General features: G+C 36.2%; 1 protein-coding gene and 1 long non-coding RNA gene across 2 annotated transcripts in view; one reads left to right on the top strand and one right to left on the bottom strand.

Moving 5' to 3' along the window:
* Positions 1–25,866, top strand: part of LOC136057974 (uncharacterized) — a 204,265-nt gene that overhangs the window by 126,062 nt on the left and 52,337 nt on the right. The window lies entirely within an intron of this gene.
* Positions 1–25,866, bottom strand: part of UBR3 (ubiquitin protein ligase E3 component n-recognin 3) — a 95,295-nt gene that overhangs the window by 52,560 nt on the left and 16,869 nt on the right. The window contains exons 6-20 of the mRNA XM_065750911.1: positions 23,532–23,598; positions 19,595–19,725; positions 14,455–14,683; positions 13,470–13,649; positions 12,674–12,807; positions 11,328–11,414; positions 10,679–10,744; positions 10,500–10,589; positions 9,689–9,817; positions 9,552–9,604; positions 8,795–8,928; positions 8,229–8,314; positions 6,863–7,004; positions 3,763–3,859; positions 2,101–2,242 (exon numbers count right to left, since the gene is read on the bottom strand). Coding sequence (XP_065606983.1) covers positions 2,101–2,242; positions 3,763–3,859; positions 6,863–7,004; positions 8,229–8,314; positions 8,795–8,928; positions 9,552–9,604; positions 9,689–9,817; positions 10,500–10,589; positions 10,679–10,744; positions 11,328–11,414; positions 12,674–12,807; positions 13,470–13,649; positions 14,455–14,683; positions 19,595–19,725; positions 23,532–23,598 — 1,767 coding nt within the window. The remainder of the gene's footprint in view (positions 1–2,100; positions 2,243–3,762; positions 3,860–6,862; positions 7,005–8,228; positions 8,315–8,794; positions 8,929–9,551; positions 9,605–9,688; positions 9,818–10,499; positions 10,590–10,678; positions 10,745–11,327; positions 11,415–12,673; positions 12,808–13,469; positions 13,650–14,454; positions 14,684–19,594; positions 19,726–23,531; positions 23,599–25,866) is intronic.

The following is a 25,866-nucleotide window of genomic DNA, read 5'->3' as shown; positions in this document are numbered from 1 at the left end:
GACATCTGTAACTTATATTGGGAGGTAAAGAATGAAGCCTTAAGTCTCACATGAACAAACACAGTACTACCTATGAATTGTCTTTCAGCACAACCTTCTAGGTTACTGAAGGCATGAAAGGCTTACAGCTACACATGTGATTTTCTTTATTTTTAATAAAATCACTGTGCTTTCGAGAGTTGTGTCATGAGATATGAGTATCAATTTCTAGGAAAAGATTAGGCAGGCTGAACAACATGAACACCACTTCCTACCCTACTGTATTTTTGGTAGATGCTAAGCTCCAACTTAAGTACTTCAATTTTTTTTTTGTTCCACCATAGTGCTTTAAGTCGAATCATTTCTTATTTTATTTTTCACATAGATTTTTGTGATCACACTCACAACATGGCAAAAGCTATTGCTTACTGAAGCTACTAAAATTTGTCCACTTTTGAGCTTTTCTATCTTAAAGGTGAAATCTGTTAAATGAATTCAGATAAACTCTTCAGTTTTCATTTATCCTAATGAAATATTGTCAATTAATAAGATAATTCATTACTTCATTACAGAAAGAAAGCAGGTGAAACAAGAAATAGGAAGTTTCTAAATCCCATACACTTAATGATGTATTTAACAGATTTTCTGTTCAAGAAAGCTAAACAGTGAAACAGCTTAAAGGTGGCATACTTAAGAGCACAAAAGGAAATTCTGCTCAGGAAAAATCACTGATGTGCCTCAATCAAATCATTTTTCAATATCCCCTCATCTGCTTCTGCACCACATTGCCTTGATGGAGTGCACTTTCCAAGTGCAAGAAAAGACTCAGACTCATCCTCTGATGAACGTGCCCTCAAAAAACAATGCATTTCTCTTAAAGAGGACTAATTAGGCTAATTAAACAAGACTTCAATAGGCCAACTATCAAAAGAAAAATTAACAGCATGAATTAGTCTTGAAAAACAAGCACTATAACATTATCAAAAACAGAACTTATCCAGGAAGTAGCATTAGAACCAACTGCAGATTTGAGATTGTTATGGTTTTATGATTTTTGTTGTATTATTGATACTCCACATCATAACATGTAGTGCATTGGGAGTTAAAGAGTCAATGCTCTAGCTGCATGGATGATCAATAGTTCTGGGTATACCTGTCTCAGAAGAGAAGAACTACATCCCCCAGAGGACTTTGGGATGGCTTTGCATTTTTACGTGTTTACACTCAGAGGGAAAGATAAAAACTGTCTGCGGTCACAGGACACTCTCTCTCCTTTGGGATGGCCTCAGCAGTGGGTCCTCACTGCCATCTCACCTTCAGCGTTAGCGTAAGGCCTTCAGTTTATCGGACACTCTCTTGCTCATTTTGTTTGATTTATTAGCTTCAATTCCAATTATATTGTATTATATTGCGTACTAAATAAGATATTCTGATATCTTATTTAGTAAATTAGCTTTCCTCCTCAGATCATCACCACTGTTTTGTTTCTAGGCCCTTCTCCCTTCCCCTGTCCTGGGGCGTGGGTCTGTGGGTCCCCCGCATCAATTGTTGTGGAACTGGGCCAAACCTGCCTGTAAACCATTGATTTATCTGACACTTAGGATGTAAGGCCATCAAGGCTGTACACATTTAAAAAGGCTGTTGCTTCAGTGGGAGCCAAAAGAACAATATTCAAACCAGTAACCCATCCAAAACCAATAAGGAACACGTCAAACAGCAACTCTGATCATTCAGACAGTGTTGCTTAAAATAGGACTGCCCACATACTTGGATACCTGACTTAGAAGTCTGTACATGTGAACTAATAATTCATGAAATAATCATCATGCTAGACCTACAAAATAAATGTGAAATTAATCTCTCTCTGCAGTCATACAACCAATTAATGACAAGAATTTAATACAGTAAAATGGAAATCTTAACCACCTAAGTCATTCTGATGTTTTAATGGGATTTTTGCTCAGCTAGCAAGAAGAATTCTAATTGAAAGCAGTTCCTCAGGAGAACAAAAATAAAAGTGTTATATACATTTGGAACACACACCTAAAAATACAATTCTAAGCATTCCTGTTTTACAAACCAAAAGTAAAATACTGGATTTTATGAGAATTATGACTGTACCTTGTAAAGAAGTGTGAACAGCACAATGTGCAAGGTCTTACAGTGTAAAAGCTTAATGAGACCTTTGTAACTCGGATGTAGCGGTGTTCTCTTCTTGTAAGGAGGCCACGGGTTCCCAGGAAATTTACCACTCTGCTTTAAACTGTTGAAATACATCAGATTTGTGTTAAACACCAAAGCGATGAAGACAACTGTCTGTTACAGACAGCTATACTGCACTCTTTGTCCAAATCAATTGCAGAAATTTCTAAGAAATGGTCATCAATTAATTTCTCTAAGCAACATTCCAAATATCAGAACGTATACAGAAATAGCACACTGTAGCACTTTTCTGTGGATTTACACTGATCAAAATGACACTTGCAAAGCTATATGAATTGTTGATTACAGCTCTGAATTCAAGAGATTCTTTTTCTAATATGCCCACTGAAGCGATGGAGAACTTTTCACGTCTCCAAAATCCACATTAGTCAGATATCAAACAGAAAACTCACATCTGTAGGACTGGATCATAGGCAATAATAAGAAATGCTGAACAGAATTTTTAAATTCATAGATACAATTGTGCTGGTAGAGGCAACTAAAGATTAAGTATTAAATTTGATGTGGAAGCATCTTTCTCTTACAGTACATTTACAATGAGCCTTTGACTTAAAACAATAAGCAAAGGGACAGAGGACTGTTCTATGTTTTAAGGATGTTATGAAATTGATTTTTACTTTCAGGGAATGAAATAAAAGAGAACCAAATTAAGTCAGGTGAAGTAAAATCTGTAAGAATAAGAATTTTACTGGATAGCATGTAAGGGACAGAATCAAATTTTGTTGCATCTTAGAAGTATGCCTATATTAAAAACAGAATTCATTGAATTCTTCCATGGTTTCTGTCATGGGGGAACACATTAAAAAAATGCATTATCTTCAACACTATATCAATAGACGGAACATGATAAAATCACAGGATGTTTGAGCTTGGCAGCCCATCTGGTCCTATACCCCTTCCCAGGTTGGGATGACCAGAGCAGATCCCAAGGTGGATCACCAAGGAGAAAACTCCACAGCCTGTCTAGGCAACCTGTGCCAGAGCTCCATCAAGAGCTTCCTGATGTTTACACAGAGATATTCTTTCCTGTTAGTGCCACTGTCTCTTGTCCTAGCACTTGGCACCACTGGAAAGAGCCTGGCTCATCCTCCACTCAGTCATTTATATGTATATTAACCAGATACCCCATGAATCTCCTCTTCCCCACGCTGAACAGCTCTCTCAGCCTTTTCTCACGGGTAAATAAACTCTAACACTAATGCTTCACTTACCTACGTCTAAATAAAATAAAAAGGCTCCTTTCTTTAAGTGATGCTTAAGATAACTTATTTTGAATCTAACTTTTACTGAAATATTAGATCTGTAGTGACGTTACTGATTTGTCACTTGAAATACATTAAACATTTATGGAAGAGTAATAGTCTAAGCTACCCAGAACCCTGGATAAATTTACACTGTGTGAACTTATGAGCTATTTACTCAAACACCACAAGTACAGAGCTTGAAAACACTGATAGCACAGATAACATCCTTAGAGAGGAAAAAATAAAAAAAAGAAAAAATGCTGTTCTGCAATAAGGAACAAGAAGATACTACATTTCTGAAACAGATTCAACTTACAAGGCTGTGTAGCGGTCCATTGCAGACTGCACATCTCTACGGTAAACTGTTCGAAGTATTACCATTACAGGGTCAAATTCCTTATCCCAGACTTCAGCTGTTGTTTAAAAGAAGTTAAATGTTATAATTTTCTTACAGACACTACAACTTATTCCAGACATTCTTCTTACTTAGCTTTAAGCTTTATGGCATTTCCCATTATAGAATCATTTTTGCAGCACAATATAGCATCATCTTCTTTCTAATAATTCTTACTACTTTATATATTAAATAATATACTAAATATATATTAAATAATTACTACTACTTAACATGGCATCATGATTTCATCAAAAATATTTTTTGCTGAAAATTGAAAGTTACCTATTTGTTAAGGATATAGGCCTTTCCTATTAAGTAGCTTTATTTTATCATCTCCTACATTTGTTGCTTATTTTTAATGTAATACTAATGGCAGGGGGCAGAATTGTGCATTCCTGATTAAAAAAACACAGTTGAAATTATCAAAATCTAAGTAAATACACGTACTTGATTCTAAGTATACGAAGGCAATTACAAAACATATTATCTGTATTTTCCTGTATGAATCTTGTGCTCAGAAATTTAAAAGAACAAGATATCTAAGTAGAAAAGGTTATAATCATTTTTCCTTTGGTACCTGATTAGCACTTGTATTCTTGAAAATAAGAAGCAAAGACTGCAAAAGCTAAGACTGCAAAAATCTAGCTGGCAGGTGATATCTAAGTATTAAGTACAGTGAGCCAAAGGACTGTAACCTCACATAATTTTCTGGTTACAGTCTTGACAATAGCCAACTTCCTTCTCCAAGTCTGTGAGCAATCATTTACAAAAGCATGCCTTTATAATGCATATATGCATTATTTTGGTATTAAAAGCCTCTGTTATCACTATTTCATTTTGTAGCTTTAAAGTAAAATGCTGCATGGTTTTGCAGAGTAATTGCAGAATAACAAGTAGAACTCTGAACAGAATATTAATAAACTCATTGCACTTTTTTCCCCACTTAAAAGTCAGTCAAAACCAAAACTATTTCGAGTCCAAAGGCAAATGAAGACACTTCCCCTTATAAATTGCTTTGAAATGTTTAGTTCCTGTGCGAGCAATATGAATTCAAGAGTCAACATAAGAATACAAAGGGGAAAACAACAACAGAAGTTTAGCTCCACCAGCAGGCATAACAGGACATATGCATTTACAGCATCCTTCAAAGGCAAAAGCAGGCAGCCTCCCACTGCTGAGATTAACTTCCCACAGTTCAGTTGGGAAGACAAGTGGCCTGTATTCCTAATGCTCACAGTTCTGCAGACATCCTCCATGCTACTGAGAGGGAATGCTCAGCACAGATTTTCCTCTGTATAAAAGATGATCAAAGAACAGCCTGCTTTCCCAAAAATCCCCAAAATCTCCCCCGCCCCCCAGGTAGAGTTTGCTGTCACAGCCTACAACACAAACCAAAATCGTGAGTTTGTCTTCCTTCTAAATCATCAGTTACTGAAAACAAAGGGCTACTTCGTGGTCTTCCTTCTAACTATAGGGAAACAAGGGATTAGGTGGAAGCAATCTCAACATGACTTGATTTAACTGTGACAAGCTGTAAGCTCTAATTAATAAAAGTACCCAAAATATCACCATTCATTTTGAGAACATGTATAGTCACAAAATTTATAAGTATTTAGATGGCTGTATGCAAGAAAACCATGACAGTTTTTATCCTTGCAAGAACTCTAACAGATTTTTATTGCTTTAAAGGAAAAAAAAAAAGCAGGTGGAGGATTCTGCACAGAAATACAAGTGAGTTAAGTATCAGTATTGAATGGAAACTGCTGAATCATGGCCTGAACCACTGATTGATCACCTGAGCACTGACTCAGCTGCAGGAGCACAGGTGAAGACCCCCTCACAGACCCCATTTAAGGGCTGACCACCACTGGGGAATGATCTGTTGTTGGAGATCCCTCCCATGCAGAGTTCCAGGCAAGCCTTGACTGTCAGTGACAGGTGAGCCCTTGCTAATTTACTGGCTGTCTTTATACTATCTGGATAAGCCATATAAAAATATACCATCCACCCTCATTATTTTGTGTGGGTACTATTCCTTCAGGGTATTCACCCTATAGGTCTCTCTTGTAGTGACTATTGAAAAGGAAAAAAAAAACTTTATACAACAACACTTCACTGGTTGTTAATTTGTATTAAAGTAACTGACAGCCTCCACACACACAAACACTGCCTACAAAGTGAATGGCTTCATAGTATCAGACCCAAACGCTGCCAGTTTTTAATCAATCCACAGGAAGGAGTTAATCCACCCTCCAGCTTTGCTTTGAGCTGAAGCACAACCAGAGCACACACAGCATTTCAGATTCTTAGGAAGCTTATCTGCTCAGTGACAGGAAATAGTAATAGAACACTGTGTTCTAAATTCTCCCTCTCCTTTGATATATCAGCACTGTGTTGAATCCAATTTAGATGGCAAGCTGGTCAGGGGAAGAAGTCTTATTTTTGTACTGCATGAATTATGAAGTTATAGAACAATACTCTGTAATTAGCCTAGCTTGAACTTTGTTCTAGATTCTCACAACTGACCAGGAAAATTGTTGTAAACTATCAGGATATTTAAGCAACATAAAAGAATTCTGTACCATTATATTTTTAATAATTAAAATGTGAGCAAATTTGGAGATCTAATCTTGCAACCAACACTTGCATAAGCAGTTCTATACTCTAAGGAAGAAATCTGACTCATGTCCAGTAATCACATATATGTTTAACTATGCAGATCAGTGAAATATAAATAACAATTGTTCAGTTCTCCATCTTTCCCGTGCTATTTAAAGATGCCTGGTTAATAGTAGAAGCTTGCTTTTACTCCAGAACAGAATGTGCAGCTAAAACCCATTAACAGTCCTTAGCAATGTTAGTAATTATAAGCAACAGACAATTAAGAAAAAGCCAAGCAGAGCTTTTTCTTGTGGTTTAGTTGTTGTTAGTTTAAAACAAAAATATATTTACATATATCCTCTGGTTAAACATCTCACTACTGAATTTACTGTAGGATGACACAGATCGATTACTGTACCTTTAGGTGTATACATTCCTTGTTGCATGGAACCTCCCGGTTCAAAAACAGGAGCTTTAAAGTCAGCAACTGCTGATAAGACTGATTCAAAGCTTAAGCTTCCTGGAATAATACCACTTTTTGGATTGGGATTTTCTGGAATGTGATGTTTGTGTTAAGAAAAGCAAAATTAAACTTAATTGCAGGACATAACATTTAACTTCCATCTTGATGCTGATGCTCATTCCAAAGGCTACTTTGAGCAATGCTCTGTGTTTACCACAAGAGGTCTGTATGGTCCAGCAGCTATGGAACAACAACAACTACTGGAGTGAACCAAGGTCTCTGGGATAGAGACAACACTTTTTTGCTGCACTTGCATACTTACTCAAAAGCAAAGTATTAAATAAGAACTGCTATCCATGGGGTACACAGATATGTTTCTGTGTTTGCAACCATTTATGAATGCAACTGAATAGCTTGGGATCCATACATGAACCAAGCAAATCTCCATCTTGGACCAGCAACTTCTCCTTTTGGTAGCAATACTTTATCAGCTTACTGACAATAACTTGAATCACAAGTAGTGTTTACAAATAAGGGAACTTCTGCTTAGTGAGAAGTGACTGCTCATAAAAGAATCACTTGTTTCACATACTTCACTGAATCACTTGAAAGTAATCTAGAAGCATTAGGAACACTGCATAAGACAAATGGGAGTAATTTAAATGGAAACTGGTTTTAAAAAATTTTCTTTTATCTTTGCTCATTATGTTATATATGATATACTAATGAATTGTCATGGAACTGTTTTAAGTCATGAATGTTACCACTGTGCAGGCAAATTTCTTAGAACTTGCTGTAAGTTAGATACTTCCCCCCCTGCACAGAGACCTTCCACTCTATTTCAAAGCAGCATTCAGAATTGCTATTATTTGTATTTTAAGTTTTCAATACCTAAAGCAAAAGCCTATAAATGAGTTGCCTCTTTTACGCTGGCATACAGTTAGCTATAATCAAAGGTTAAGAAGCAAATAAACTAAGTAAATAAACAAGCAAGTAACTACACTTTCTAGAGCATAAGTGAAAAGTGCTTTTCAGTCTATACTTGACTTTTGTAGTACTAAAATAACAATAAAAATCAAAACAGCAGTTTAGTGTTTAGTATCAAAAATTGTTTATAGCTATTAAGAAGTCTTGCTTTTTTTTTTCCTAGGACAAAGGATGGACCAAATGCTGTTGCTGACAATATGCATATACAAATACATCTTTCCACAGATTGTTATAGTTATGTAAACTATACATCTGTTCAAACTCCAAACCCTACTACTTTCCAGGTACCTGTCACTTTCATTCCCTCATATTAGTTAATATATTTCAAGGATATAAGGTCCAACAGTGAACTGTGTGTCCTGTCATTCATACACAGTTGAGCTACCATCTCTGCTCTGAGGATCTCATCATCCGTCATTCCTAGAACAACAAAATAAAAAAGCCATTAAAACAGCATAACACATCCTGCAACATTTGCAATTAACACAAGTTTGATGCAACCTTAAATAATAATACAGTGCTATAAAAATACAGTGAAAGATGGGGAGAGTAACACATGAGAAGTGCTAAGTTATGAAACGGACACAACCTCAACTAGCAGAAACATGTACAAATTAAAACTGCTTGTCTCTCTGAAAAACATACCAAATCTTTGCAGGATAACATACACAACTCAGACACGTATTTCCAATAAAGCCCTTTCTCTCCATTTCCACATATTTTGCCTATTTTCAAAACATAATGTATAAAAACTCAGCAAGTGGTGAAAACAAAACTAAGTGTTCAACACTCTACACTACTATTTGGCTAAGCAGCTTTATTGCAGCTACTAAAGGCTGGGAGACTTTAAAAACAGCTACATTACATGCATATGAGAATCCATATTGCAGTAGTTCTTACCTAAATGTAAACGAAGGCTCAACAGAAGGACCAAAAATGTTAAAGCTCCTTCCAACATGGACCTTTCATGCTCTGAATCAAGTACTGTATTTTGATGCTGAGATGCCATTGTTAGAAGATCTACCACCTTGAATCTGCACAGCAAAGAACAAAGTCAGAAACATCATTCTCCAACATTAAACACTAACACTAAATGAAAAATTAAATTGAGATATTTAAACATTAAAATAATACAAAATCAAACGCATGTAATGCAAGAATATACAAATCCTCTTACTTTTGGAATGTTCTATAGTGATATTTACTCCATGGGAAAACACTTAATATTTATGAAGACCTTAGAGATAACAACAAACCCTGATTTTATTCTACATCCTGGAAAATGGGCATCCTTTCTGTAACTCCTACTATTGCAGTGTTATTCATCTACTTTGAGTTAGCATAATCTGAAAGCTTGCATATGAATGCATGAAACAAACAAAAATAACATCACCACCAAAAAAACCCTCACACTCTGAGGATATCCCACAATAAAATGCCTGCAGTTTCACTACTGTACTGTAAATCAAAAAACAGCCATATACAAAAGAAAAGAAAAAAACACATGAGGTAACTTTCTCCAGAAGCCTAACACAAGTATTAGCTTTGGCTAAGTAAAGTTGTTCCACAACATCAGATACACATCTTTTCTCTCACATAACATAAGTTAGGCAACAGTTAGCAAAATAATCAAGAGCCTTTTGTCCTTCTATCCTACCTTTCAAAAACTGATGAAATAAAATAGTCGGGATCAAGCCTTGAGGCACAGACCTGTGGAAGGAGAATAAATCCATTTTATTCAGTAGTTTGTTTGTTTTCAGACACTGGCTTGGCTTTTCAGAAAACTTAACTTACTTGCAGTAGATAAATGTCAGGATCAATCATAGAATTGCAGAAATGAGATTGCACGTAAGTCATGGCCTGTCCTTTAATTTGCAGGCCATTTCTAACCCACATGTTGCTATGAATTTCAGAAAGGCTTGCCTGTTCACAGAACATAAAAATAATTTACAAACAGGGCTTTACAATACAGCTATTGAATTCAACACTAGCAGATCTATGAAACACACTTTTACAGAGGAGTATCCACTTCATGCAACGCAACCAAAGGCAAAGCAGTGATTTATTTAAATCTTGAGAAGTACTGTAAACATGAGGTAATCAATATTTTAAATACATTAGGTATAAAAGCAGTTATTAACGTAAATAGAAGTAAGCAGTGTTTATTAAAAAATGCAACTTAAATATTTCTGCAACTGCAGCCACTTTTGAATACATACTCGATTTAAAATTTTGAATTTTCAGATTGTCATTTCTTTTTCAACTTATTCCATTAGCAGTTAGAAACTTCTGTATTCAAGTCTGGCCATCTTGTCATCCTGCTATTCTTTTTGAATGCACCAGTGACTAAAAATGCCATACTTATCTGAGTTATACTACTAATTAACAAAATAATGCCATATTTGATTTTGGAAACAGGAGGAGAAAAGAGTTCACCCCACCTACTCAATATGCTCTATTTATTATATTATTTTGATATTCTATAAACGATACTCTTCCTTGTAAACTACTTCTAAAAATATTCAAATTACTGGAGCTAAAATAATCAGATAAGTTTTTATTGGGCACCTCTGCCTCTGCATAGAAGATGGAAGTCAATCCATACCTGGATCTGAAGCGGATGAATCATTAGTTTCATCAGCATCTCCTGATCTGGCAAGATAGTATCCAGATCTAGTTCTTGGCACTTGACAGCCTACAAACAGAAGGAAGTACACACTGTACTAAACCATCACACTCAACAGGGAATCTCCATCTTCTGTGCAACTGAAAACACATGCTTACCTTACTTAAAAACATGGCAAAGTAACGGTGCAATGGCAAATGAAAAGTAACCTGGTTAGGAGCTGGCTAAAAATAAGAAGAGATATTTTAGCATTATATATGTATACATTTAAAAACAACAACACATCCACGAATATCTTTGTCACAACCACTGAGAACAGTTATCTTGCACGTTCTAATTTAAGGGACTTAATTTTCATAAAGATTCAGAAATATATTACTTTCTGAAGATTTGGAAATATCCCTTACTTGATCTCCTGTAGTTTATCTCCTAGGTCCCAGCAGTTAATTACACTCAGAACTGAGTGAAAGAGTATCTCTTGCTAAGGTAGCAAAGCTGCATCCCCATTGCTGTATCACAGAAGGACTTCTGTCTTGCCATTCTTCATTCAGTGAAGCAGAAGCACAGCAAGGGCACTGCCTTTTAAGGCTATCAAGTTTGCATTAGCATATCCAAATCATTAAGTCTCTAGAAATACAGGATCCTATAATACTACATTGCAACTATTAACTACAAAACACACTTCAACAAAGCAACTCCTTTTCAATCAATGCTGAGAATAACAATTTAGTTGAGACACGGAAGTGCATTACCTCAGAATTTTAACCAGGCCTTCATAGCATTTCACTTAAATCCAGTGATACATACCTCATCTACAAAATTGATAGCATCAAACCAGTCCTGAAGTGCTTCAAGGCAGTATCTAACAACATTCCGTGTGTATTCTTGTGTTTCCTGCAGCAAGAGAAACCACTGTACTACACAACTCACAACAGTATAGGTGTCACTGTTTTCCCAAGATGAATAAAGGATTATTTCAAGATATGCATACCCTCATCATATGGAAATTAGTAAGCATTAGGATAGTTTTATTGTTAATCTAGACAGTAACTATTTTAAAGGTGAGAACTGAGGCTCTTTCAAAATTATCATCTGCTCTTAGTGCTCACTGTTTTAATTTATCCATTTAATTTTATGTAAAAACTAGAAGTGTAAGCATTAGAAGAATCTTCACATGCAAGCTAAAGGAATTCCTGTATCCTGTAAGTTTTATCTATTGAAAAGGTCTTTATACTTCATGCGCATTGTACTAGCAAACTGTAGTGACAAAATAATACTATACAAATTTTAAAAAGTTAAAATTGTTATGATTATGTAATAAAATATAACTGTATAATAATGCCCAAGTACTAAAATATTTTTCAGATAAAACCATGTATTTCGATACTAGAACTGTACATTGCCCTCCAGAGACAAACAACTGATATGCAAGCATTACAGGAGGGAGGAGGTAAAGCAAACCACTCTCCTATTACCAGAGCCTACAAATCCCTCATTTCTTACGGTTTTCTCCTTTAATCTGCCCTTCCCCACAAATAAAGATTCCAGACTTGCCTCATACTTTTATGATATCTACACACTTCTCATGCAAAAGCCAAGAGTGCTTCGGCCAGGCAGAAACTGTGCAAGTGTTGACTTGCTTAGTTAACTCTTCTCATCAGAAAACACATCAGCCATGTTCCTACCCTACTGCTCCACCCTCTATGGGGACCAAGCTCAGCCAGCTTTTCTTCAGGCGTGAGACACAAGCTAAGATCTCTTCCCACCCATTAGGTTTCACTAAACACATACAGTGACTGAACTGTAATGCTTCTAGTGCTCTTACAGATTTATTGAGAACTACCAAAAGGTTTCAAACGTGAGGGGGAAACATCTGACATGCAGTCAGACGGGGCAAGAAATTGTATTTTGAAGTGATTCCATATGTACAATCAGTTCACATTCCCAGACCTGGAGTCACAGTTTTGGAGACAACTAATTAGGTACAAGCAAGAGTTCTATATTCACTATACAGAGCATGCAAGTTGTTCACTGTTATATATTTGGTAGGCAAAGTCACAGAGAGAATATACACATACAAAATGGACCTTCCAGATCTTAGAACTCTAAATTCACAAATAAAGTATGAATAACTACAGAAATGTTAGTCTTACCCTAACTTTGCAGTGTGACAGAAGACCCCACATTGGCTGGGCACAGGCTTCCAGCTCAGCAGCAAAGGCAGCATAGTAGGTCTGTGATTCAAACTCCACATGCTCATTTAATTCTCGTTTATTTAAATTCATACCTTCAAAGATTTAAGCAGAGTTATAAAATGAATTACCTAATTAGGACTTATTGATATGTTGCAATATTTGCAGTGTCACACAAAAGGTTTCAACATAAATAGATCTACAAAGTCTCTAGACTGGGCTCTGCAGCCCTTGCCTTTAAGCCAACATTAACATGGACAGTAGCCCTTCTACTTTGAACCTCAGTAATTCAATAAGAACTTTTGGATGTAAACACCTAGGCTTCTTCCTAGGCATAACATTATCAATTTTTAAAAAGTCCTGATAAAATATTTTATATACACGCAAGCCTCTTCACATCAACATGTAGAAAAAAGATTCAAGTTTATTTACTCAATATTTAACTTGAGAGTTACAGCAATGTAACACTTTTGGCACAAGCTGCAATTTATGCTACCTACAATCTAAGAATCACAGCACTGTGAATCTCTGTTACAATGCATCTGCTCTCTAATCAGTTCGCACAATATCAGTAAGATCTTTTTCTAACCTACCTGTTTTCTAGAACATGCTGTTGCCTTCCTGAGATGCACAGTTTGAGAATACTAGTGAAAGATTAACATACAGTAGTATAACAATTTTGCTAATGTGAATAACTAAGGTGTCCTAACATCCTTGTGTTAATGCTGATTTTAAGTACTAATACCAAAACACGCACCTTGAAAGAATGATACAAAATTCATCCATGTTACCAAAAGACCGTGATCTTCCAGAAACTTCTTTGCCACGCTTTGGTGTGAGAGTATGTTTATAAAATCACTAACAAGTGGCCAGTATGTATTATTCTTCAGTAGTGCTTCACCACAATTCACCACAACATGTAAACTATTCTCTTCATCTAGGTAAAAAAAAAAAAAAAAAAATAGGATTATTTCTTCTTTTTATGTTGATGTTTTAAATTAAAATTACAGAATAATACAAAAGTAACAACTTAGATTTATTGTAATCTTGGAGTAACATACATACACGCTGCAAAAAAATATATATTTACAATGCTTGAAGTTGTTTTATCAGGGACTCATCTACACAGATGCCACTTAAGTAGGAGGCATACTCAGCTTAAACAAATTTACAGTCTCTAAAGTACCATTTGAAATGTAGCTGCACTAAAACTCCTAATATTCACCTTCACCTCAGTGGCATGAGAATCTGTAATATGTTTGATTGGGAGCATTTAACACAGTTCAGAGCCTTTTTGAAATGACAATGTCTGGCCAAGCAAAGAAACTTGATCTCCAGCATCCCTGGCTTTTGTCCTAAGATTCATGCAACAAGGTGTGCAAATTTTTCCTCACTCTGTGCTCACTTGTCAATAGCCACTTGACAGAAACCCTATTTTATTTTCCTCAAGATAAGCATGGCAAATTTAATTTCATAAGAAAGCTTGCTGACTAGTGCCAAAATGAAGCAAAACTGGCAGTTCAAGTCCTAGTGGATGTAGTGGTGATTCTCAAAGTGACATGTGATAACAGAAATGCATGTCAAATTCAGAGGTACGCCTTTTATGAGTACTGCCAAGATGAACAAAAAGACCAAACAACACAATTTTTCTTGTGAAATTCTGAAACATTTGAATTTGATATATTTCCCATTAATCAAGCTGCACTACAGCACACAGACATGAATCCAGTGATCAAACCTACCTTGCAATTCACTTTTAATAAGGCAACTTTCCATCATATATAATAGAACTGTGACCATAATATCCAGCAGCTGACATTCTTCCGTTACTTGGCGTGCTAGTTCTTCATTGCTGAACAACTGAACACTGATATGCACAATTCTGTTTGACATTGTATCTGATTCATGGCTTTTCTTCAGTGTTTTCATAATAAAAGCATAGTGCTGAACAAAAGTTTTGGTAAAAGCAACCTACAAATTATAAAAACTTAATGTTAACAAGCACCAGACAGATATTGATTTCTTTCTTTTTCTCTTCCTCTACAGAAGCATGATCAGTACATCTTTGATGCATCAAGTTGCCACAGCAAACCAAAACTGATGGTCTTATGTCTAGTTTCTAGAAATAGTTCACATGAAAGTACCTACTTATAAGGAGTAACTTATATATCCAATTCTACTGAATCTCAAAATTGAATCTTCTTATTCTATACATTCTTCAGAGTGAAAAAGAAAATAAAAATCCATGAAAAAAAAAATGTTGAAACAAGGAATGTTAGGTCACAGGATGCACGTGAGAGTAGTAATGTTAGAGCATTAATTTACCATATTTTTTTCCTGACAACCTAAAACTTGGTGTGATGTCCCAAAACGCAACACCACAATGAAATCAGTGGCAGCTAATATAATGGCTGCAACTTGAACACTTGAGATCATCTGCTGAGTAACATCTTTTCATCTGTCAAGGTTGATGTTTGAACAGTGAATTTCACCTACTATAATAGAATCTTATTTCTTTTTAATAAATACCTACAGCTTTCTCTTAAATAGTTAATGACTCAACTGTTTTTTTTCTAAAACCAGACTGTATTCAAAAATATTGATAAATATGAGTCTTAGTACACCTTGTTAGTCTCCAGTTGCATCGTAAACCAACTCTATGCACCACACATACACTTGTGCATATCTGCCTTCTTGGAAATCACTTCTCATTCAGCACTTCATGTTATGAATTAACACCATCTGCACTTGCTTTGCTTTATAGGAGAAGGAAACACAAGCTGCATAGCGATTAACATTTTCAGCTTAAAGCCTAAAACCATGCTATTCCTTCTTGGTACTAATCTTTCATAAACATAGAAGAAATTCTAAAACCGCTTTATGTCAGATGTGTTTTCACTAGACTGTACACAAATCACTCTACCTGTCCCAGACTTAGTACTCACATATTTCTACTACAACTTTACCATATTATTGTCATTTAGAGGACAATCCCAAAATTATCACAACATACTGTTGCGAGACACAAAGATGGCTTCTTCCAGCAAATATCCCAAAAACTAAAGATCAAGTTGCTGATGCAAAATAAACATGCAAGCAAACAATCTAGGGTGAGTATGTCACTGCAGGAAACATTACTATACTGCTTAACTTGCCCTGCTTTAGCTAGTAAAAAACAATGCTGACGTATATAGGAATAGAAAACACCTTCTGTGCACAGCATCCAGCACAATGGTGATTATTCGCAGCCTCTTGGTACAGACTCTAGCAGGAAATACATTGCAACATATTCATATACTACCTAACTTTCTCAAAGTTACCACAATTGCATTCAATATTCCAAGCTAGAACAACCTACTATACAAATTGCTTTAAAATGAAGTTTGATAAAACTCAAATCATTAGCAATGACATTTATAACAAACACCACTAATGTTAAATCTCAGACGCAACTGACATTTGTTATCTTTGGTATATTAATTCTAGTAGTATTATTTTAATAAGATGCTTTAATACTACACTCCAGCAATACTGAAACACAATGTGCAATTTAGCAAACAATTTCACAGTTTGCATTTTCAGCCTGCTACTTTTTCTATGTTGTATCACGTTTGAATGGTATTCTATGTTTCTGTCCTATACGTACTATGTTTTTTGAAAAAACAGACCTTTGTAAAACAACATGGTTGTATATACTCTTCTACAGACAACCTCTAGATTTATTTAAATAAGCACACATCAGGGCTTTTTGTGCCTCACATGTATGATAATGAATTTATGAAAGCACTGTAGTTTCATCACCTTTATAGAGTAATGGCAAAGATTCCATATTACACTTAATGAAAAGACATTTACTTAATGAAAAGGCTTAAGCTTTACGCACACATTTGTTCGTAATTTGAAAAAAATACAGCCCTTTCCAAAATTGAGAGAAGAAAAAACTCAATTTCTGAAGTTAAAATACTGAAATAACGTTGTTAACTGCAGTACATATATTTGAATGGCAACAGTGAGTTGAATCAGTCCAACCAGTTGAGCATCCTACCTTTGAGTGGCTAACGCTGTACAGACAACTATAAGAAAAAACAGAATGGCACAAGGATGAAAATATGGCATAAGACACTTTTGCAAGTACTCACTCAGCTTCTAACCACTTGCAAGAAGTGTCTTCCTAAGACAGACATGTTTTCTGTATATTTAATTTCCTGCACCGACTTGGTATGATCTTGCAAAGCCCCTAAATTTCTCGTCTACAATAAAAAAAGTTCTCACCTCAACTTTAATCTTGGTCACCACTCAACAATTCTGTATTTTTTTTTTAGGATCCTAACATCAAAGTACTGGTTCAGTCAGAGAGAACTTTCATCTCCCATACTGCCAGGCGAAAGTTGCACTAAGGTTTAGTTCCCAATAGACAAACTACAGAATTTGTAGAACAGCACATTTGGGAGTTGAAGTCCTAGTGCTCTAACTACCTCAAACTTTCACCATGGGAGATGTCTGAAGATGTACAAAAATTTTAATAAACGTTTGTTGATTCGTTATCAGATGCTTTTTGCATTTCAACACTTTGGTTATCCCAGATTACAGTAAAGCTCTGCTCTTGAATAATTTTCACCACTCCACCAGACTCCTGCTTAGAGCCAACCACTGCTTTGCTTTCTCCTTGGTTACATGAAGGTCAGTCCTATTTCTCCAGCATTTTTTTTCCTCTCTTGCAGAAATGTCCATACAAGAACACCTGTAATTCCTTGGAAGCTTCAGTAAGTTTCTCTGCTGTTTTCCTTCTCTTCACTTGCAAGTCTTCTAATCTTCAAATGTCAGAGTGCCAGACAGGATGCCTCAGCCATAAGTGCTGTAAAGAAACGATCATAAAGCTAGTTAACAGCATTTCAGCCTACCACTTTCAAGATCTCTTCCCAATACTCAAATCCTAGAAGAGATGCTTGTCCTCCTATTTAAAAAGGAAATCTGTGCAAACAGATTGCTGGTGGTTCAATGTCTCCTGTGTAGGCTATGGTGGAGTTAGTCAGCTGTACTACATTTATGCTGGAGATCACAGATTTCTGCAAATTCCACACATGCATAGATACTGCCAGCTCCACGCCCATCTGTCTGGCTAGCCGGCTCAATTTTATCAGAAAACCAAGCCCACAAAAGAACTCTGATGGTTTAACAAGCTCAAGAAGAATCAGACAAGTTGACATAAGAGCAACAGCAAAAAAAATTTAATATGACAGTACACTAGTATAGATGAAATGGCAGAAAGTAGCAGAAAACTGAGAGACCACTAGGAATTTTATATCCCTACATGTATTTCCTGCTCTGAGTTTGCTTACTGTTGAAAAATCCCTTTCAGACAATCACAGCAATTAAAAAAAAAAGATTCTAAAAGATTTCAAATAATCTAGGAGCTGTGCTAATACAAAACCTCTATATAGGAGCTGAGTTAAGTGTTGTTTAATCAAACAATTAACTTGCTAAAAAAACAAAAGCAATGTTTAAATAATTCTTTAGTTTGAACACACAATACAGTGGCTGAAAGACAGTCTGCTTTCAGATGAATGGTGGCAGCCAGCAGAGGAAGCAAATATACCAGAATCTCAGCACAGAATGAAAGAATATTATGACAACGGTGAAGATATTCACTGAAGACTAAGGCTTCTTGCCAATGAGAAATGATCCTAAGCACATTAAAAACTGTGGTTATTACATGGTACAGTATGAAAGTAAACAGAGCAACACCTACCATATTCCTTTGTTTGCTGCTAGCACTTTGGTGTTCTCACAGGCAGGTGTTAAGCTGGCAAACGATCAGAACTGAATGTCCCCACAAGTCTCCGAATATTAAGAATTCAAGCTTTATGATAAGATGTTCAGTTCAGAAATCCTCATGTCTTCTTACATGCTTGCTGAATCCACAGCCAAGATGGATCTAAGCTGGTATCCCATTCAAAATGGTGTCTTGACTTGGACCAAGTATATTCATGTATTATTCTTCCCTTTCTTGCAAGTTGTCTTTGCTCCAACGCAGCAAGGTATGAAGGGGTATGAATGAAGGACAGCCCCATTACAAAGGCACATATCTGAAGAAATCTGAATGCTTGAAATTAAGGTTTTCTTAATCTTTGCCTCCCAGCAGGAATTGAGAAGATCCAAAACTTTAACATGGCTCAAAGAGATGACATGATCAGATCAAAATGTTAAGCCTGACTGCTATGTATATTAGGTCTTGAAACATGTAGAGCTAGCAACCAAACCTGGCTGCACACCAGGATTTAAAACAAGAAGATGACATCCAGCCTCCATGACTCAAAGCCAGGAGACACTTGGTATGGACAACTGCAAAGCTCTGTAAGGAAACAGCTGGAAGGCTGCCAAAGCTGCATGGGGCATAGCTGCACAAGAACATTCACACTGCAAGGGCCTAGATGGAGAAATTACTGTCTACTACATCCGTTTCAAGAGGAACAATAACTTACTAGATATACTACATTACAGTATCATTTAGCTTTGATCCACATCTCTGATCAATAAAAAATCCACTTCACAAATTAAAATCAAACTAAAAACCCAACACATACAAGTGTAAACTAACAGCCAGACAGGAGAAAAAAAACAACAAAGAATAAATATATAAAACATGAGAACAAAATTAATACTACCGCTCCAGAGTTCTCAGCCTTGTTTTGTCCATTTCTCCCTTCAAATACTTTGTACTTCAGACTTTAAGAAAACAACCAAAACCAAGAAAATGATCTGCATTACTTGACAGCTTATTATTCAGATAAAAAAAATACATGGTCTTTCATAAGGCTTAATACATACTAAACATGATAATTAGAAAACTACGCTTCAATGTGAATGACACAAGACAAGTACCTTATAATCTTGATCTGGCAGCATGTTGAGTAAGAAAGTCACCATCTTCTGTGGAAATTCATATTTTATTGTCCAAAACAATAATTCTTCTAGAAAACATTTATGCTTCAAAACATCCATGATAGACTGATCTGCATAAAAGGTTGGAGGAGGGGATGTGTAACAATTATGCTCTAAGAATTACATTTCTTACTCAATAACAACTATAATACAGCTGCAATGACACAGAACTAATACAAATTTAAGAACATCTTAACACACTCTACATTTTTTCAAAAACACTGAGAAATATCAAAAATTGCCAAAACTACATAGCACAGACTACACAAGAATAAAAAGATCCTCCCAGAGAAGTCAGTGAAGTTTTCAGAACAATTCTGTCAGAGTTCAGTCTTCAATGATTGCATTAAACCATCACCTTACTGCGATAGCTCCACCTGTTGTAGTGAATCACAGCAATTTACACAGCCTCTTAATTGAATGAAGCAGTTAATGTACAGCAGCACTTTGCTGAATTGAAAACAGCAAAACACCATTTATGTTTAACTGTGAGTTTTACCCCACAAGAACACTTATGTCCCCTTTGCAAAAAGTACAAACTTAACAGAAGCACTGTATTAATTATTCCTATTTTTAAAGCAAAATACATACTTTTTTTTCAAGATTTGTACATATCTCAAGTCAGTGACATATCTCAAGATTTGTACATATCTCAAGTCAGTCTCCTCCCCCAAAGCTATTGTTTTGTTTCTTTATATAAAGCCACCTTAATGCCCTGATCAGGTAATGAGATGGTGTAGGAGACCAGTCTCATACATTCCCAGTGAACTCCTGGCTGCTCACTGTCATCTCATTTGTGCTGACACTCACTTGCACATCCCAGGGGAGTACCTATAAAGAAATCAAATGACCTTTCCAGTTTGTCAGTCAACTTTTCAAGGAGACTACCTTTATAATACAGTTCGCTGTAACACTGCACAAACACTGACCTCTGCTAGAATAAACTGTTCATAAAGCCATGGCTTGATAACAGCATTAACTAACTTTATTTAAAAGAAATATCAGAACGCAAAGCCTCTTTACCATCATCCTTCAAAAGTACAACAGATAGCATTCACTCCCACAACATATTCAGGCTACAGAAAATGGTAAAATTTCTAATTGCGAAGAAGCAATAAACTAGACTTTGAGATACACCCATTGCACGCAAAATGCCATACTACAGATGGGACTGTACGACATGCTTCCATTATCAAAGATTCAGAATGCTGACTCTGGACATGTTCTACTCTCAGAGACTCACCACGTCAGTAAGGTACGTACGACAGCTTTAGGGACTGCACTGAATGGCCTTGTGCCTACTAGTGAAACAGGAGTCCTCATTTACCACTACCAAAGGTCAGAGTTCCACAGTCAAGTGACTAAGCAGTCCAAAACGCGTCAGCAATTGTGAAAGATCGTGAGAAATAATGAATATTTCATGTTTTAGGGACTCTACCAAATCACATAAAGAAGAGAATATTTCACTCAATATATTCTGCAATTGCTGAAGTAAAAAATTACCCTCATAGTTTCATGAAAGATGTTTTAATTTTCACAAAATATTTGGTAGAGTGTTACACATCACCTACTGCAGCAAATACGTGATGGATCATTTACATTTCCCCCCCATGTCTTGTTAAGAAATTATGTATGTGAATCTGCTGCCCATGAAAGCTTAGAATTCATGCAAACGTGATGTCAGGACAGAGGGCTTCAATGTTTAGGCACATTCCAAGCACCCTAGTGAGAACACCAGGCATGAAGATAAGCAACACCACACTTTATCTGTCACAGATGTGCAGTTTCTCTGACAGGGCATATTAACTGTTTTACACAGTGGTTTCATTTAGTTTCCACTTAGACCTCCTACAGAATTTAAGTAGGCAGAATACTCTTACCCAACTTGGAAAATTTGTTATTAACACTTGGACTAATGCTCCCACACCTGTGAAAAGCACCACATGGTTAAACTTTCAACAAACTAAAAAAAATAATGCCTGTGGGTTCAAAATCATCTTAAGTATCATGTATTTCAGACCAACACAAGTTTTAAAACAGAGTAACAATAAAAATGTCTCTCAATACTCAGTTGCACACCTGTACCAGCATCTCAGTATAAAAATAGTATCATTTTTAAAGACACCACAGAAGTCCCCACAGCCTGTTTCAAAAATATCTTCCTAGAATATGAGGCTTAGTGTTGTACAATACCCCCAGTAAATAAACAACTCCAATATGAAATCAGTACCACTACAGACCTGGGACAGGAGAGGGAGTCTGCTTGTATGGAGAAGGTGAATCTGTTTTTATTCAATACTCAGTTTTCTAAAATTTTCTTTTCATACTCTTATTTTATACCAAATTGGATGTAAAATATGAATACTGAAAACTTCAGAAAACTATTCAATATTTAATAAAAACAGATACTCACCCTTCCCCCACTGGCAGACTCCCTCCTGTGGGGCTGATATTGGGAGCTATCAACATCATGAGCACAATCCATGTTGGGATATCTCAATGGGGGGAAGACTACAATCCTGGGGGGAAACCAAATGTTGAATTAAAGAACCACTTTTCCTGAAATGCCATTGCTGATACTGGTTTTCAGATCTTGCAGTTTGTAGATCTCTGAACTTCCTCCCTGCCTATTTCCCAAGCTCAGTTATTACACATCAGAAAGACCATTTTTTTCTTAGCTGACTTTAAGCAAGTAAACAGTCTTCAAGTAAGAGAGCCTTCCTCGGGTGACAGTTCATCTCCTGCACTTCTCCAGAACTACCACCACTTCCACAAAATATTGTTCTGTTAATTCCAATTTGATCCAACTTTCACTCAGCTTATCTTATCACTGCTTATATAAATATCTACTGTTTCAGTACAAAGAAATCAAGGCACCCATCTCCAGAACATTCATGATCTTTCATGCATCATTGCTAAGATCACCTCTTAATAACACAAGCACCAAAACACTTAGTTCTCTGCTTTTCTGACTTTCCAGCCTCCTTTTTCATGACTCCTAAGAACATGAGAAATAAACAGTTTGCCTTTTCCAAAACCCTCACGATGCTTTCCTACCTTTTTACTGACTCTATGAATTTGTGCATTTTAAATTCAAACTCCAAATCTTCACTTCAAAAGCTTTACAGGAATTTTATTTCAACTTTCACCACTGTTTTTCACCCAAATGTTCTTTCCTTAAACCCTGCAATTTCTTTCTGCTCCCTATGCCAGGCTTCTCACACTCCCGTTAGAAAAACATTTTAAACACAAAAACATCAGGAAAAGCACAAGATAGGGCTATCTTATGTTAAGCTTATAGTCAATCTTCATTTAACTCTCACTGATGAGCAATACTCATCTCAGGCTAGAAATTGCACAGAAGATTAATTTCACCTAAAGAAATAACGGAGTGGCACCAAAGGAGATTTCACCCACATATCTTTTCTCAAGCATTACTAGAAGAATAGTACAGAAAGACAAACCAGAGAGAACCTCACTTGCATGGCTGAGAACACAACCACACTGTGTAGTGGCTTAATGAAAAAGAAGTTGCCAAGAATAAAAACATCACCAACTTGTTCGCAGAGATGTATTGTGGCCCTGTCAGTCACAGAGTGAGCATAAAAATCATTCACTAGAAATCATCTTATGACACAAAGGTGACAAAAAGATTGGTCAAATCAAGTTCTAGAGAAGTTGTATTCACTCCCAAGAGAAATCAAAGCTGCCAATTAGTACTAGCTCAGTTAATCGTTTTCAGACTTTGTCATGTTTAATACCTGCTGAATGCAGCATCACAGTGCTTGGGAAGGGAAAAGAACAATACTCCTGGATAATTTAATGCAGACAAAAGGTAAATATGATACACTAAGATCAGTACTTTTTACATAAATACCTTTGGTGGTGCTGCTTAGCTTCACCCTCTTGCGCTTGCCCACACCTTGGCTACCATCCTGGTCCTCCTGGGATAGGGAAAGAGTTTAAGAAATTATAATTGCACATTTAGAATGTTATTGCCCAGCAACTGCATGCACTCCAAATTCTGGTTTAATTATCACATTAAATTAGAAGCGTCCTGAATATACTCTCATCACAAAATACTTTTGCTGCTTACAGGAAACAAAGAGTCAGTGCAATACTGCATTAGATACTGCATTAGGAATAACAATTTTTTGAATCACTTCCCCACTCCCCCCTTCTAGGCAATCTTAAATATCTGCAAGTTCAGACAACACCAATAATAAACTTTGTCAGTTAGCTTTAATTTCTGAAAGTGATGGCTACAAAAGTGTTTAACACTACACGTTTGCTGAATCTTGCACATCCAAGGTTTCACTCTACTCATCTGTAAGGATTTGTTTAATTCCTGAAAAAGCACCATTCAATACATTGACTAATAAAGTTGGTGACACAATCAGTTAGACACTTTCTAATCAATAGAAGGTTGTGATCCAAAAATAAAATATTTCTGACACCTCTGAGAGGCAAATTCAAATTGCTTGCTCCCTCAGAATCAAATGAACTCCTTATGCAGGCACTTGCCATCTGACGTTCCCAGTGCACTCTGCAAAGAAAACAGCGAAGGTTCCAAAATACAATGGAAGTTAAAAACATCACCATCACTTTACACAATCTAACACTGGGTATAGGCAAATATGACATTAGAGGATGATGTTAAATGCTAAGTATATCTTTTCCAGCAGTGGTAGTGCTAATGAAACACTGAAATGAAGAACAATTCCTACATGTGCTAATAAAATGAGATCAACACAAATATCTACTGCATGATATATTATTATGTACACTGCAAATATGTGAACAATATTATTATCCATTACACAAATGCTGTACTTTAGTTCCAAACTTAAAGAAAAATGATAGAGAAAACAGAACTCAAGTAACAACGTTCTTCCTTGGGGAGAAAGATCATTCATATTTTAGAGGTAAGTACTGACCAGAAGTGTTGTGTTAATGAAAAGTCAGACCTCTTTCTCATCCTTTCAGTAACTCCACCTGAAAATCCTTCAGCAAACTTATAAGTATGGACACAACTACGACCACAAGAGACCTAGGAGTTCATTAGGACATCACTTCTGCACTCAGGAACCTGTCAGCCCTCAGTCTCTGATCACACCCCCTACTCCACAGAGGACCAAGTTTCCAAATCAAAAATCTGACTTGCTAAAACATTACTTTGAACTGGAAGAGCCTGCAATTTAAGTCTCCTGTCCTAAAGAAAAGGATTCTGAGCTCTTGTTGCTGGAAAGGTGATAGATTCAAGTCTAACAACTTCATCAGCAGCCTCAGTGAAGTCAGAGAACTGTTAGAGGGGCCTTCATCAGAAAATAATGTATTTGAGCATGCAGATTTTAATTAATGGTTTGGATTTTGACCTCCAACACTACTGCTCTGGCATTTTCCCTTCTAAAATACTAGAAAAAGCTGAACAGTCTTCCCTGCAACTTTACGGTCATTTCACTGTCAAAAAAAAAAAAATTATCAGCAAATCAATGAGAAATACTTTCCTGAGAAATTGGTGGTTGTTTTCTTTTTTTCCCCCTTAATAAAATGATATTATTGGTTTCTATAGCTGCAGTAAAGAAGTATTAAATCTTAACATCAACTGCAGGTGTTTTGACAGCCTTGAGACAGTGAGTGCTAGGTCACACTGCATCTTCCAGGCTGAGGGATAAAGAACGAGCACATGAGAAAAGAAACATCTTGGTTTTATCCACTTGATAATACTCTGTAAATACAGCTAAATAACGGCAGACACATATGCAGATTTGCTTTACATAACAGAGTATTTAATAATATGCCTAAGGTGTCTCAATTCTGTCCTAAATTCAAATAATATGTTACGTAATTTACAATTTGAGATACATCTGTGGCAACGCAATAAAATACCTACATACAATAAATAGCTATTTATATTTATATCCTGGAGATCAGAAAGAAAAACCCTTTCCAGATAAGAGACATCTCTAACCCCCAAGCTACAGTACAATTACAGTATCTCCCTGCGTACTTATAAAAATACTTTGACCCTGAAACTTGCCCCAGTAAGAAAATTCTTTCCCTTAACAGACACCTGTCTCTACCTCCATCTTGGACATCTTTCCCAACAGAAGTGCCACTGGCATCTGATCTCTCTTCAGACTTTTACAAGTTTAATTCGCTCCCCCATTCTGTTTTCCAGAAGTAAAACACCACAAAGCATACTAAACCAT

Source organism: Cyrtonyx montezumae, unplaced genomic scaffold (assembly GCF_038088225.1).
Source record: "Cyrtonyx montezumae isolate F1298 unplaced genomic scaffold, pur_monq_1.0 scaffold_7, whole genome shotgun sequence".
In the NCBI taxonomy this organism is placed as follows: domain Eukaryota; kingdom Metazoa; phylum Chordata; class Aves; order Galliformes; family Odontophoridae; genus Cyrtonyx; species Cyrtonyx montezumae.
The sequence above is the reverse complement of the archived record's forward strand: the minus strand, read 5'-3'. Positions and strand labels throughout refer to the sequence as shown.